This window comes from Anomaloglossus baeobatrachus, chromosome 6 (genome assembly GCF_048569485.1).
Source record: "Anomaloglossus baeobatrachus isolate aAnoBae1 chromosome 6, aAnoBae1.hap1, whole genome shotgun sequence".
In the NCBI taxonomy this organism is placed as follows: Eukaryota; Metazoa; Chordata; class Amphibia; order Anura; family Aromobatidae; genus Anomaloglossus; species Anomaloglossus baeobatrachus.
The window spans coordinates 162,931,832-162,947,704 of record NC_134358.1 but is presented as its reverse complement, the minus strand read 5'-3'; the positions used below and the strand labels follow the sequence as shown (position 1 = coordinate 162,947,704).

Genomic DNA, 15,873 nt, shown 5'->3' with positions numbered 1-15,873 from the left:
CATGGCAGGTGCCATGAGTTCACTCTTTTGGCATATTCTGGGTCCTTGTGACCATATGGCCACATTTGGAGCATATGCCGAATTAGTATAACAAAAGCTGAACAGATCCAAACACTCTTTTTACAGTGCCGAAAATCGCTAATATTTGCCAAGGTGGTATTGCCTTGAGTAGCACACTGAATATATTGGGTACACCTAATAGTAAACTTCTGTTGCCATTTACTAGCTGCGGCTTTTAAGTTGAAAATAATAATTGCATAATATTTTGGCAAGCATATGTTTGTTTATAGTTAACCCAATCTTTCCGAAGGATGTAAAGATACTACAAAATTGATTTCCTACTACAAATGGAAAAGCATTATATGTAGTGATAGAATTTGCTGTCATGCATGTGCATGAAGACCCAATGCACCACAGACCAGGCTTACCCTTGAGCGGTGTGGTTAAGTGTCTTCTGGGTATTCACCCAGAGCCTCTGATGGTGAGGTGGACTTGGCTGCCAGTAGACACCATGTACCACTCGAGGGCAGTCCCTGTATTGTGTAACAGTTCCTGTTGGACTGCAGCAGCTGACCCCAGCATTGAGGGACGCAGGCACAGGGTTCAGACTCGCAGGCAGTTAAGACTGGACAGCTGGTTCTGACAGGAGAGCTGGAATGGGATGATGGCTGGTTGGCCAGGCAAGGGTTCGCACTGAGAGGACAGTTTTTGGATTCGGGCAGGCAGATTAGGTTCGGGTTCAGACAGGCAGGACAGATATGGTTTCGGGCTGGCAGGATACATGTTCAGGGACCTGATGACTAAATAGCAGGTAAAGGACTGACCGGAAACAATGTTGCTCAGGCACCTCCCTAAGGTGGAAGATACCTTAAGTGCCTAGTGCCTCTCAGCCATAAGCTGGAGGCATTTCTAGATTAATCCCTTCACAGCCGAGGACATACAGGTACATCTTAAATAATGAAGAGATAATCGCCGCAGGCTACTGTGTTGAGCCAGCGGCAATCCCTGCACAAGTCTGCTGATTTGAACAGCAGACGTGTGGCTTACAGGCACGGCTAGATCCGTGACCCACCCGCTCCTGTTAACCCCTTAGATTGCGCTGTCAAAATGCGTTTGCGCGATTTATATGGCCATGGTGGGGAAATCGCCCCTCCCTGTGACCGTATCGTGGGGAGACGGTGGTTGCAATAGTCATGTGATGACTCCTGTCGCTATCATCATGTAACTCCTGTTACAGCTGGCAAAGCAGAAGCTGTAACAGGAATGCAGCATTTCTGCTGATCAGACCTGTGCAGCTCTAATCAACAGAAATTAACAAGCAATCAGACTGCTGATCCTTATAGTCCCCTAGAGGGACTAGTAAAATAAAAAAAAGTTTTAAATGTTTTTTAAAAAATCTAAAAGTTGAAATCGCCCCCCATTTGCCCTATTGAAAATTAAACAGATGATAAAAAAATATACACACATTTGGGAAATGCCCGATCTATCAAAACATAAAATCAATTAACCTGATCGGTAAATCGCATAGCGGCAAAAAAATTCCAAATGCCAAATTAAGTATTTTTGATCGTCACAAATTTTGTACAAAATGCAATAATAGATGATCAAAAGATACCATCTGCGCACAAATGGTACCATTTCAAAACGTGAGTTCGAGACGCAAAAAATAAGCCATCACTGAGCCCCATATCCCGAAAAATGAGAACGCTACAGGTCGTGGAAAATAGCTCAAAAAGTGCACCACTTTTTTGTACAAACTTTTTTTTTAACCCCTTAGATAAACGTAAACCTGTACATGTTTGGTATCTGGAAACTCATACCGACCTGAGGTATCACAACAATACATCAGTTTTACCATTTAGTGAACACTGTGAATAAAATACCCCAAAAACAGTTGTGCAATCGCACTTTTTTTTTGCAATTTTTCCCCACTTGCAATTTTGTTTTCCGTTTTCTAGTACACTATATGTTAAAACTCATGCTTTAATTTAAAACTACAACTAATCCCACACGAAACAAGCCATCATATGGCAAGATTGATTGAAAAGTAAAAATGTTACGGCTCTTCGAAGAAGGGGAGCGAAAACAAAAATTAAAATCGCCGGGGGTGAAGGGGTCAAGCACACTGCCCTTTTTAAGAGGCAGTGCACATGCATGTGCATGCGTGCTCCCAACTGTAGGCCGCAAGCCATGGGGAGGACATCGGGGAGGGCCATGCTGAACCGAGAGTAGTGTATGGTTGTCCTTCCTGGGTGAAGGAGGAGAGACAGCACAGGGATGCCGATGTTAAATTTGCCTTCTAAAATATACAGTCGTCATACCGCTTCAGTGACAAAAATCAGTGATCACTCCAATCCAATTTTGTAACTCCTTAGATGAAGTGGTCAAAAGCAACTGCAGCATCTAGATGCTTATAGGGAGGGGCCCCCCTTGTCCCATTGATGCAATACAATCTTGGGTTTCCCTGGCAGGGCGCTGTTGGGGTACAGACAAAGGCCTCAGTTCTGCCATGGCTATGATGGTAGGTTATGTAACTGCTCACCTTCAAATCATATTGATGGCAGAGTGCATGTGTACTAGGAGGTACTTTGGAAGGAGCTTGAGCTGTTGATGGCAATTTGATGTTCTAGTACTAAGAAACCTTGAGCCCCTGCTGCTATGTGAATGTTAGTTTGATACCCACCACCAAGTAGACATCGAAGGCCAAGTACATGCTTTCATTGCAATCATATTCCCTAATAACCATGGGAATTTAGAGCAGATGGAACAAAATAAAGGGGTTATCTTAATTCCTTTTTGTTTCCCATTGGGACAGTGAAGTCTGCAACAGTAAGTGCCCATTATCCACTTATCACGTGTCTACAAGTATTTAGCATTGTGAATATAGCATATTTTTATTTAATAGGACAGGTGCACAATACCTTCAGTCCATGCACCATTGGGCGCCATGTTCGTGGCACCTCTTGCAACTTTGCTGGATAACCTCTTTACGCTCTATGCGCTCAATTGAGTACAACTCTTATCCATTTTCTGGATTACAGCTTTCCAGGGAGTTCTATCCAGCGTTGTTTCATTCAGTTGGACAGTGGTCAATCTCATGTTGCTCTTCATGTTGTTCATCAAGCAAGTTCTTGGTTGTGCTTTTCTTCTGCCACTGAGTGGCATCTATGTAGGACGTCTTTTCTCTAGCAACTGAGTCCACGTAACGTGGCCAAAATATGCACATTTTTATTTGTTATCTTAGCTTCCAGTGATAGTTTTGGTTTGACTTGATCTTAAATATCTTTTGGTGTTCCTCGCTGTCTTTGAAATCCATAGAGGTCTCTCCAGCACCAAAGTTCAAATACATCAATTTTCTTCTTTTCAGCCACCTTGAGTGTCTAGGTCATTTTGCTATTGGGAAGAGGATTATGTTGACTTATCTGCATTTGGTAGTGAGTGTGATGTCTCTGCTCTCCCAGACCTTGTTCATGCCCGACTATTGCATCCCGTCGACGTGCTATATGTTTTACATCAGGTGTGCAGTCACTATCGCAGTTGATCTTGAAGCCGAGGAAAAGTGATTGTCGACCACTTCGATCTCCTGATTGTTGACCGTGATATTGATATTAACCGTTTGTGTTGTTGTCATGATCTTTGTTTCTTGATGTTTGGAGACAAACTGAATTTTTCTCACTCTCTCCCATATCCCGTAAAATAATCTTCTCCAAATCCTTCTTGTTCTCTTTCAGCATGGTCATGGCATCTGCATATCATAGGTTGTCAATGTTTTTACCTCCGATCTTCACTTCGATGTTGCTCTCATCCAAGCCTGCATTCCTAATGACTCTCACGCAAACCTCTTTACAAACTAAAAAAAATAATAGATAACATCTATTAAACATGTCTACTTTATATTTTAACAACCTTCCTTCTGTCTTACCTTGCAGCCCTCTCTAGCTTGGTAGTGTTGTGCAATGATTATTTACATAGGTCTTGTTCATGAATAGGGGTGCTCCATATGTTCCTAATGTATTTAAGGAAGAGAACTTTCCTTGCGGTCTGTGATAATTGTGCTATGCTTCATAGTCTGATCAGTGAAAGAAATGCTGTGATGTAGATTATGCATGGTTGTTTAATCAGTCTACATTCATTTATGCATTGATGATGGAAGCAGATGACTGGCAATTAGTGTTCTTATCTCTTATGATGTACATTTGCTCAGTTCACCGAAGTCTTGTCATTATGCATTTCCGTATTTGCCTACTTCTAGAATACTAATGAATTAACCATGTATGTAACCAACTATATAAGTACGGTATGTCCTATTTGTGATGTTCAGAAGGAAAAAAAAAAAAAAATTTTACTGTGACGTTGTTCGTCAAAAATAATGAATTGTTATTTGGGACCGAAAGGCTCATCTTCCCCTGGCACTGTATGAAGAATTATTGCACAGTGCTGATCAATCTCAGTCTACAGTCCCATTCCGTGTGTACTTTTGGGAAATGTGCAGTCTTCTCTAGTACCTCCTTGGTATCATCACTTTGCCTAGCACTATTCTTGATCTGATGGCGTCTGCACAGCAAATAATGTTACACGACCGCTCCATAATGACCTATTGTATAGGGCCTTCTGGCCGGGTGTATACTGTACTCCTGTAGTTTTATGGTATAAAATTGAGTACTGATGTCTTCTTGCCCTGTGTAGATGATTATTTCCAATGAAAAGCAGAAATGCAGGACAGATCTAATATATAAAGGGGTGGGTGGGTGTGTGTATGTCCGGGATTGGCATCTACACCGTCGCAGCTACAGCCACAAAATTTTGCACACTCACACGTCTGGACCCAGAGAGCGTCATAGGCTATGTTGTGAGGTGAAATTTTAACCCCACGCGTTCTAATTTACCAATCAATTTTGCCCCTACCTACATAATGGGGAAAAAGTGAAACGAAAAGTGTATCCACACCGTCACATGTACAATCACAAAACTTTGCACAGACACCTCATGTGACCCAGGGAACGTCGTAGACTACGTTTTGACTGGAAAATTTAACCCCGCGCTTTATAGTTACTCTCCAAAAAACATGTCTTCATTAAAGTAAATGGAGCCTGGAACTACAGGTTTAGTAGGAGCGGTGATTGGTTGCTATAGGAACAAAAGACATTCATAGTATAAGAAGCTTATATGTGAGGTAATAAGGTGTCGGTGGGGAGATGGATAGAGAGAGACAGAGAGACAGACAGACAGACAGAGACAAACTGTGAAAAAGACAGAGACAGACGGGGAAAGAGCCAGACGGAGCACATTACTTGGCCAATTTAGTTAAATCTGTGTGGAATATCTGTGGTGTTGAAATATATGTTGTGAAATGCTTCTATTAGCTTAGTTTTTGCCTTTTAATAATTACATTTCTATTTGTTTTCTGGTTTTTGTGTGCAGAATACATTTTTGTTAATACATTCTATTTTGTTAACAGCAGTTATTAACCCGGGCGAAGCTGGGTAGTACAGCTAGTAAGTTATATATGGTTATGTATAGTTCTCAGACCTATCCTTTCCCAGTTTAAAGTGCTCACACTGAGTATAATTAGTATAGTGTTGTAGCACCATAGTTGCTCAGAAAAAAAGTGACTTGTCCGAAAATGAGTGGTATTCTGGGTGCTGAGACCCTCACTAATTGCTGACATGGAGAGGCAGAAGCACCCGGCAAACCACTGTGCCCCTACAGCTAATTTCCCTCCCCACCACAGCCTCTCTCCAATGAGAGCTAAAGACAAACCTGTAGAAAGACTTCAACTAATCCCATCTACTCAAGGAAATAATTTCTCGTCTTAATTCTTACACACCCTTTTTGTTTCAGTGATTTGGTGAGGACCCGCACCAATCAAGAATTCTAATATATCACTGTGATGTGAAGGGTTTTTTTGCTTTTTTTTTTTTTTAAATTGGATACTTGTTAATGATAATAATGAAACCATTTTAAGTATGCACAACCTATGGTTATATTGTAAATCTGGCCTGTATAAAGTGATGGAGATGGGAATGTTTCACTGTATTTGAACGTGCAAAGGTCTCAATAGAAATGTGTAGTAATTAGTATATGTATGCATGTGTGTGGTATGTATGTGTATGTTCCAGATCTGTTCATTATCTCTCATACATAGTCACTGCTTTCCCCCCCCACACACACACACACACCCCATCAGCCTTGGTGTCTGTGATTGGTTGTAGTCAGACCGCGCCCCCACTTGTGTGAAAGCGTATGTGATTGGTTGGAATCACACATGCTGTCTGCATTCCTATATAGTCGTGTAACAAGCATGTTGTAGATTCCCCCCATAAAGTGACACCCAGCACAGATGAAGCAGATGGCTGCAGCCCCCAGCCATCTACAAAATGTGTTGTCAATGAAAAAAACACTGCAAAGAATTGACATGCTCATTCTATGAAATCTGCAGCAAAAACGCAGGTATTTGGCAAAACAGGACAAAGTGTGTGTGTGTGTGTGTGTGTGTGTGTGTGTGATTTCATAAATCTCATAGACTTGGCTGGTGCTGTAAAAAGCAGTGTTTTATTAGCATGGATTTACATAAAACCAAGGCAAATCTGCAGCTAAAAAATGCACCAAAAAAGCCCTATGTGAACATGGCCTAACTGTCCTGTTTGCAGACCCCCTGACCCTTTCTACCTGATAGATTTTTATATGGGGTTCGGCATCCGGGCAGATTTTCGGGTTCTCTAGTAGTAATGATATGTGAAGAGATCATAGCCATGTAGACCAGGTAATCCCAATACCGTAATCCAGAAGACCACCTCTTTCTGTAAGCTCTTCATAGTGTCCGGGACTAGTGTGTGTTTTATAGACTGCGATGGTGTCGCTGTATAGCATTATATCCTAGCAAGCGTTCCATCCTGGCTGGTGCAGGGAGAATAGTCATCTGAGACTGGAAGATGCAGGGAGGGAGGCATCAGGAATCATCTGACCGCATCGCTTTACCACTTTTATATGAAAACACATTAACAAAACAATTTGCGTTTGTTAACTTCAAATGGCACGTACTAACAACCTAAACAGAAATATCGGTGTCCACACATCAATACCAGATGCTCTACAGCTCATCAGATGAAAATAAAGCGTTAAAGGAAATCCTAACTCCTCCAATATATTACAATGGAGATGCGGCCAAGTTTCCCGTATACTGTTGGGGCATTGCTCCTGTAAATGAGTCATCACCGTTGTGTTTACATAGATCATCGTTCCAGATTATCTGACTATCTGTGTGCACCATTAGGGGATTGCTATTTAAAAGCTAGTATCGCCTTATTTTCTGTATTATAAGTAGGCTTTGGTTCTGGTCGTTGGGTATATATAGTCTTTTGTAGAGAGCCATCAAGTGCATGTATTTCTGTGTGGGGCAGTCACAATCAATCATGAATAAATAGAAAACTTTGTTTCCATTTTTTTTTTTTTGATCATCCGTTCAATAACATATCTATCAATCCTCTGATTTCCAGTATTCCTTGACTGTTCCATCTTGCTGTAGCAGTTTCAATGTGAGAAGTGTATTAGGAGGACTAATGTACCCAGCAGTTACCTTGTGCTGTTGTACACAAAAGTGTACGGTGCCTATGGACTTTCAAGGTTATGAAAGATTTTCCCATAGAAACAATGCATACGTAGTCCAATGTAGCAAGATATGACTTTACTTTGTTTTATTTTATATGAAATCCACAAAATACTGTCCCTAAATGCCAGACTGTTAATTAGAATGTGGCTTTTAGTTCAGTTGCTTTATATAAAGCAACCAGCTGTAGTACCCTGGCGTTGCCCGGGATAGTAACTGTCTCTGTCTCTCTCCCAGTCGCTGTCTGTCTGTGTCTCTTTCCTTGTCTGTTTGTGTCTGTTTCTGTCGGTTTCTATCCTCTGTCTGTATTTGTATCAGTCGATCTGTCTCCATCTCTGTATCTGTCTGTCTCTCTCTATCTCTGTGTCTGTCTCTGTGTGTCTGTCTGTCTCTCTCTTTCCCTGTCTGTCTTTTGTCTGTCTCTTTTCCAGGGCTGTCTCTCTTTGCCCGGGCTGTCTCTCTTTGCCCGGGCTGTCTCTCTTTGCCCGGGCTGTCTCTCTTTGCCCGGGCTGTCTCTCTTTGCCCGGGCTGTCTCTCTTTGCCCGGGCTGTCTCTCTTTGCCCGGGCTGTCTCTCTTTGCCCGGGCTGTCTCTCTTTGCCCGGGCTGTCTCTTTTATGTCTCTCTATCCATCTCCCCACCGACATCATATTACCTCACACATAAGCTTCTTATACTAACAGTTTATTTTGTTCCTATAGCAACCACTGACAGTTGCTATTAATAGCCTGTAGCTCCCACCTCCATTCAGTTTAATGGAGGCAGGATTTTGGAGAGTAACTAAAGCGCGGGGTTAAATTTTCCCGTCAAAACATAGTCTATGACGTTCCCTGAGTCACATGAGGAGTCTGTGCAAAATTTCGTGATTGTAAATGCGACAGTGCGAATTTCTTTAACACACACACACACACACACACACACACACACACACACACACACACACACACACACACACACACACACACACACTGAGCTTTATATATTAGATTAATCAATATACATTAAAAAATGTGGTGACGCTGTTTTACATACACCTATACAAATTTATATTAAAACCATGAGAATGAGTCCCAGTAAGACCAACATCTGCAGGGATTTTGTATGTTCTCTGTGTTCCTCCTGGTACTCCGTTCTTTTTCATACTCGGAAAACTGATGGGGAATTTAGATTGTGAGCCCCAATGGGGACAGTGATAATGTCTGTAAAGTGCCGTGGGATTAATGCTCTTTATATAAGCAAATAAATTTAAGCTAAGTTTCAACAAAGGCAACCTTTCGTGCATAGTGTTTTTAGGTTCAGCCATGGTTTTTCATGTCATTGATATTTCCGCAGTTCTCATATTTTAGAGTATTCACTGAATACAAATTCCAGCTCATACATGCAGCGTTCATAGTGTGAGCTAAATGAACTCCTTCTATGCCTTTTTGAACTCCAAATTAATAAGATTTGTTTTACGAGCGCTCGGAAAATCAATACAGCACACTTGCTTAGTATTATGTACTCAAAGAATTCTTATTTATTAGTAGATGGGACCAGTTTATATAGGGTCACAGACAAGAGATAAGTTCCCTGTGAACTATGCATCAATAAGCGCACTAGGGGTATGAACAGAAATGTGAAACATCCCCTCCCATCAGTGCTAGATTAAATCTATGACGTCATTCGCTAAAAGACAAGATGGACACTATAAGAACAAAATTTATTCTGTTCTCTTACAATATTTTACATGAGCCTTTTACAGATTTAGGGATCGCTCCCACTGACATTTCTATCATGCAAAAGAATCGGATGCATTATAAACATGACACTCGGCTCGAAGTGTGAGCAGAGTGCATTCACTATGCTCCAATTCTCTTGCAATCGAGAATCGGAGTGCAGGTGAGGAAAGATGGAGAAAGGAATTTCGGACTGCACTCAGATGACATCCAAATGCAGACGCATGATATACAGATGCAGACTTGTATGGATGCCCTCTGTCCAATATATTCAGCCAATTGCAGCATGCAGTGATTTTTTTTTTCTTATGCTGAATCAGGATGAGAAAACAAATGCTTGTCGGCACTGCCCAATAGTATAACATTGGGCTGAGGACTAACTAATAAAACATCGGATAGCACTTTGTGAGTGAACCCCAAAACTAATCTTAGTAATGGCTAGAAAAAGAAATTGTGGGGTGGGGGGAAAAAGTCACCACATGCCCATTGTGTTGTACGGTACACTGCCTGCGCATACAACGTGTTCTCCATTTCATTTCTGTCTCTAATAAGAAAATTTCCTTTTACAGTAACACAAAACAATAGCACATCTTAATGGTATGGGAAGGGGGGTGTTGGGTGACCGGGGCAGTGCCAGACGGCAGGATAGTCCTTCTCTCTGTGCACTCGCTGATGTAGTCTTTTACGTTACTTCTTCTGTCACCTTCATGTACCTTACAGGTAATGAACTAATGCAGGAATGTTCTTACTCCAATATAGGCGAGAAATCTGAAACTAGAACACGAGCAAGAGAAAAGTAAGATCTTATCAGAGGCGTTACAGACTTTGGCTACAGAACACCACGAATTAGAGCAGTCTCTTGTTAATGGAAGCCCCCCGCACCACAGTATTCTCAGCGAGGATGAATTCTATGATGCCGTCTCAGGTATACTTCTTGAAATCCTTTTTTTTTCTTTTTTTTATCTGACTTACTAGGTTAGATTTTTTTTTTTTTTATTCTTTTAAATGCATTTATTGTGCACGGTCAGTGTGCAGTTTGGTTCCACTTTGAGATCTGGATATAGTGATTAAAAATAAAGAAATGCCAATAACCTTACTGAAAACCTTTTATTGTTTCCCCATTATGGAAACGAGCTTCACAAATTGATTCAGAGGAAAGTGATTTGTATTATTTAACCATGAATTTAAAATTGCAGATTTTTTGTATATGCCCTGGAATTGTATCATTTATGAGGTTTGTTGATGATGTCTAGGGACCATATTGGCATCTAGTGGTATAGAACTACACTCCTTTTTATTGTGACATTTGATAATCTAGAACAGGGGTATCAAAATCAGCTGGGTATATGAGCCACACATAGTAAAAAAAAATTTAGTTTGCGAAGCCACATTCTTTCCAGGACAAAGTGACATTTTTAGTGATTGATATACGTACCATTTTTTATTTTTTTACATTTTTTCATTTGTTTTTTTTTAAATAACATTCATCGTATAGGCTATGGTATGGTTTTCTAGCTTGGGTCGTTATGGATGATATGATGATGACAAACATGCACTTTTTTGTTTATTTTAGTTGATCTATAAAAAAGCATTTTTAATGATAAAACAAAGTCGTGCTTTTTATATTGAAATTTTTTTTTCTACATTTATTTTTTTTACATTTTTATCCCTTTCTTGTAAGTACGATCATTTTACAATTTGAACCATATAGTGATTTTGGCCAACATCTTGTAGTAGTGCTCCCTTCCTGGTCCTCATCTTGTAGTAATATGCCCCATCCTTGTCCCCATCTTGTAGTAATGTGCCCATGCTTGTCCCCATCCTGTAGTAATATGCTCCATCCTGGTCCCCTAATGTGTACTACCATGCCCCATTCTGGATCCCTTCTTGTAGTAATGCACCCATCCTGGTCCCCTTCTTATAGTAATGTGTCCATCCTTGTCCCTATCCTTTAGTAATGTGCCCATCTTGCCCCTGGTAGTAATGTTCCCTTTTCCTAGTCCCCTTGTTGTATCAAGGTCTCATTCTGTAGTATTTTCCCCTAATCTGCCTTCTTCATATACACAAGTATATTTAAAAAAAAAAAAAAAAAAAAAGATTCCACCTGTTTTTCGGTGCCCTCTTTTCTGTTTCTTGCAGCCAGCAGGTCCGTGGACCACCCTGACCATTGTCGCCAATGCAGGGGGGCGACGCCTTTGGCACTTTATTTCAGTTGAATGTATCGTCGGTGGCGCGCAGACAAGCTCTCTGCACAGCCATACTGATGGCAGCCGCTGACATATGCCGATGCCAGCTGCTGGCCTGTGATGCGGCTACTATTGGTGTCGCTGTGCAGAGAGCTTGTCTGTATGGTGCCGGAGATACATACAGCTGAAATAAAGCGCTGACTGCGGCGTCATTGACTATAATGGAGCAGATTGGAGTCAGCTTGTGCTCAGTCTTGCACCATTTTCGGGCATATACGTTTCTGCAGGTGGACACCCGAACGTAGTCTACTACTAGTATTACACTGTACAATCCCAGCTACTGTGGAACCTGTTTTGGAAAAATAAGGGGTAGCCTCCTGTCCAATTTTCCCCTCCCTGTCCAAAGCTTTCTTTACCCCTTGTCGAACACCATGGGTATCAGACGAGGGTTAATCTCTATTCTAGGATGGTCTACAATAGCTGAAGTGCTGAAGTGTCTATAATCTTGTTATGCAGCAACTGGGACAGTATAATGCACACTGCTGCTGAAGAACCTCTTTTTAAATTTAGAGGGGACACTAATCAGTGGTAAATATAGGAGACTTTAATTATTTTTAAAAGGGATTGGTAACAGAGTAAAGGGAACCTGACATCTGTAATAATAATAATCTTTATTTCTATAGCGCCAACATATTCCGCAGCGCTTTACAATTCAGGAGCAACATATACATATCATATACATAAACCTATACAAACAAGTAACAATTATAGAGGATACAATATTTAAAAGGAAAAATGGCAACCCTGCTCGTGAGAGCTTACAATCTACAATGAGATGGGGGGAGGGGCAAGGTACAAGTGCTTATTTAAAATGACAATCCAGCCAGCTCATGGGGGATAGATAATGGTTTCCTGGACCAGTTGGCCAGAGCCTTGAGATGCATTTGGGTGCCATGGAGTTTGACGTGGGGTTATGTTCTGAGAAGTTGTAGAGGGATTAGGTGAAATTAGTTTGGCTAGGGAGTGTGATAGGCCACCCTAAAAAGATGCGTTTTTAGGGAGCGTCTGAAGCTGAGTAAGTTGTGATTTGTCCTAACTTCTTGGGGTAGAGCGTTCCAGAGGTTTGGTGCAGCTCGGAAGAAGTCTTGGATTCGGGAGTGGGAGGTTCGAATTAGTGTGGATGTTAGTCGAAAGTCATTTGCAGAGCGTAGAGAACGGGTGGGATGATAGACAGAGAGGAGGGTGGAGATGTAGGAGGGTGCTGCACTGTGGAGATCTTTGTGGGTGAGAACAAGCAGTTTGAATTGGATCCTGTGATATATGGGCAGCCAGTGCAATGACTGGCAAAGAGCAGAGGCATCCGAGTAGCGGTTAGCCAGATAGGTGACCCTGGCTGCTGCATTAAGGATGGACTGTAGAGGGGAGAGTCTAGTTAGGGGGAGACCAATTAATAGAGAGTTACAGTAGTCAAGGCGAGAGTGGATCAGGGCTACGGTGAGGGTTTTTGTCGTTTCCATTGTGAGAAAGGGGCGGATTCTAGCGATGTTCTTGAGGTGCAAGCGGCAGGCGCGGGCAAGAGATTGTATGTGGGAGGTGAAGGAGAGATCAGTGTCAAGTATAACACCCAGACAGCAGGCCTGCAGCCTAGGACTTATCGTTGTGCCACACACAGAGAGGGAGATGTCAGGTTTAGGAAGGTTGGGAGATGGAGGGAAAAGCAGAAGTTCGTTTTGGAAAGGTTAAGTTTCAGATAGAGAGCAGACATGATATTGCAAACTGCAGTCAGGCAGTTGCTTGTGTTCTGTAGTACAGCGGGGGTGAGCTCAGGGGAGGAGGTATATAGCTGTGTGTCATCAGCATAAAGATGGTACTGAAAGCCAAATCTGCTGATGGTCTGTCCAATTGGGGCAGTGTAGAGGGAGAACAGAAGAGGGCCAAGGACTGAACCTTGAGGGACCCTAACAGTGAGAGGGAGAGGAGAGGATGTGGAGCCAGCAAATGATACGCTGAATGAGCGTCCAGAAAGATAGGAAGAGAACCAGGAAAGAACAGTGTCCTTTAGGCCGATAGAATGGAGCATAGAGAGAAGGAGATGGTGGTCAACAGTGTCGAAGGCTGCAGAAAGGTCAAGAAGAATAAGCAGAGTGGTCACCGTTACGTTTTGCTGTCAATAGGTCATTGGTCACTTTGACAAGGGCAGTTTCTGTTGAGTGTAAAGGGCGGAAGCCAGACTGTAAAGGATCTAGAAGAGAGTGAGTGGAAAGGTAGCGGGTGAGACGAGAGTAGACCAGGCGCTCCAAGAGTTTAGAGATGAAGGAGAGATTGGAGACTGGTCTGTAGTTGCTTGTGCAGGACGGATCAAGGGAAGGTTTTTTTAATAATGGAGTAATAATAGATCTGATCTATCTGATTCATGGTCCCTGTACCATGGGCAGTATGAACAAAACCGGCAAGTATTTTTACTCCAAAGTGCTGCAGTATCCATTTGAACGCCAGCCAGGGAAAAACGTTCAAGAGGCCGGTCATCGGCAGTTTCTCACTGCCCCTCTCCTCTGGAATGACCGGTCTCTTCGTATTTGTGGGTATCGGAAGGGAGCTGTCAGTCTTGTGGAGCAGGGCAGAGAGAAGCCGCTGGGCACTAGCCCTTTGGACTTGTCAGCAGGCTCCTCTTGGCTTGCGTGGCTTAAGTGTATGAAGCCGCAGCGTTTCAGAGTTTAAAACCTACCTGTCGGAAATGACAGAGCTGGACTTTTATTCATGCTGCCTGTGCTTCGGGCACCTTTCTGCAGTGAAGCAATATTCCACAAAAGTCCTGATATTGAAATCTGTATTTACTAACCATTAAAATCATATATACAAGCAAACAATTTTATACTTAATTGTATTAAACCCCTATTAGATGGCCTTAAAATCCCCCTGACCTTGATCGTCAACACTAGTCCTACATTATAGCAAATTGTCCGAAATAGCACAAAGTATTTAGGCCCCGATTCCTCGTTATTTATCCAGTAATGTTTTCTTTATCAGTGACTTTAGTAATTACCTTATTTTTTTGTGTTGGATTTGCACCATACTTTTAAGTTGAAAAAACTTTATAACTCCAGCGGACAAATTTGAGGATGCAGATATATATTAAAAAAATTTTTGCATTTGCAAATCTTTATTTTGAAAAACTTCCATAAAATTGGAGCCACACTTCTGGGCGGTGAAGGAAAGAGATTATGAGGTGGTAGCCTGCTTGGACTACGCGTTAGACCATGTAGAAGGCGCTTGTACGCCGAAACGCGTAGTCCAAGCAGGCTACCACTCCTAATCTCTTTCCTTCACCGCCCAGAAGTGTGGCTCCAATTTTATGGACGTTTTTCAAAATAAAGATTTGCAAATGCAAAACAATTTTTAATATATATCTGCATCCTCAAATTTGTCCGCTGGAGTTGTAAAGTTTTTTCATTTGGATTTCCCGTGGCTGGCTCCTGCTCTGGTTTTCCGTGCGGACTATCTTCTGGATTGATACTGGAATCCACACACAGGAGTGTACGGGTAAGCTGGCTTTGAAAACTATTTAGTTCTTTGTATACTTTTAAGTTGTCTTTCTTCTTTAAGCTTTGTCTTTGTCTTTTTTTTTTTTTTTTTTCTCCTCGACAACTTTTGCTTATGGAGATGTTTTTGGCAGATTCTTAAAATACCACTTACTGTATATACTCGTTTATAAGTTGACTTTTTCAGCACATTTTTTATGCTGAAAAAGCCCCTTTCGGTTTATACTCGATTGAGGGTTCCACCTCTGAATTATGACGCAATTTTTTCCCCCAAAACTGGAGGGGAAAGAGGCTGTGTCTTATAATACTGATAAAGCTTATCAGGTTAGCGTGGTCACAGGACAGAGGGTCTGCTATACTGTGGCTCGGGGGTGATGCCATTGAGTCTGCTGGTGGGCTGTGGGCTCTGTTGAGGATGCCAGCGGTTGACGTGATAGTTCAAGCAAATGGCCACTATCACAGCACATGTGCAGATTGAGATTTCGGATGGCTGAGATCTCAATCTGCGCATGAGCCGCTTCCACGGCCATTTTCTTGAAGTCTATCTAGTCAACCGCCAGCAGGCTCAACACCTCAGAGCCCCCAGTATTGCAGACCCTCCTGAGCCACGACACCCCGAGCCACAGTATCGCTGACCCTCTGTCCTGTCACCCTCCTGAGCCGCGGACACCCCCATCCTCTGAGCCCACAGCATTGCCGACCCAGCTTCTTGAGCCACTTTACCGCCACCGCTGTGTCGCCCTGGTGCGCTATTTATTAGGACACCCCATGATTAGAAGACGGACTCCTATTTTAACATTAAAAATTATTATTTTTTCCAATTTTCCTT

General features: G+C 42.1%; 1 protein-coding gene across 3 annotated transcripts in view; it reads left to right on the top strand.

Annotated features, from left to right (window-relative positions):
* OSBPL1A (oxysterol binding protein like 1A) overlaps nucleotides 1-15,873 on the top strand; it is a 316,689-nt gene that overhangs the window by 186,189 nt on the left and 114,627 nt on the right. For all 3 annotated transcript variants that reach the window (XM_075353345.1, XM_075353346.1, XM_075353347.1), the window contains one exon: nucleotides 10,079-10,244. In XM_075353345.1, coding sequence (XP_075209460.1) covers nucleotides 10,079-10,244 — 166 coding nt within the window. The remainder of the gene's footprint in view (nucleotides 1-10,078; nucleotides 10,245-15,873) is intronic.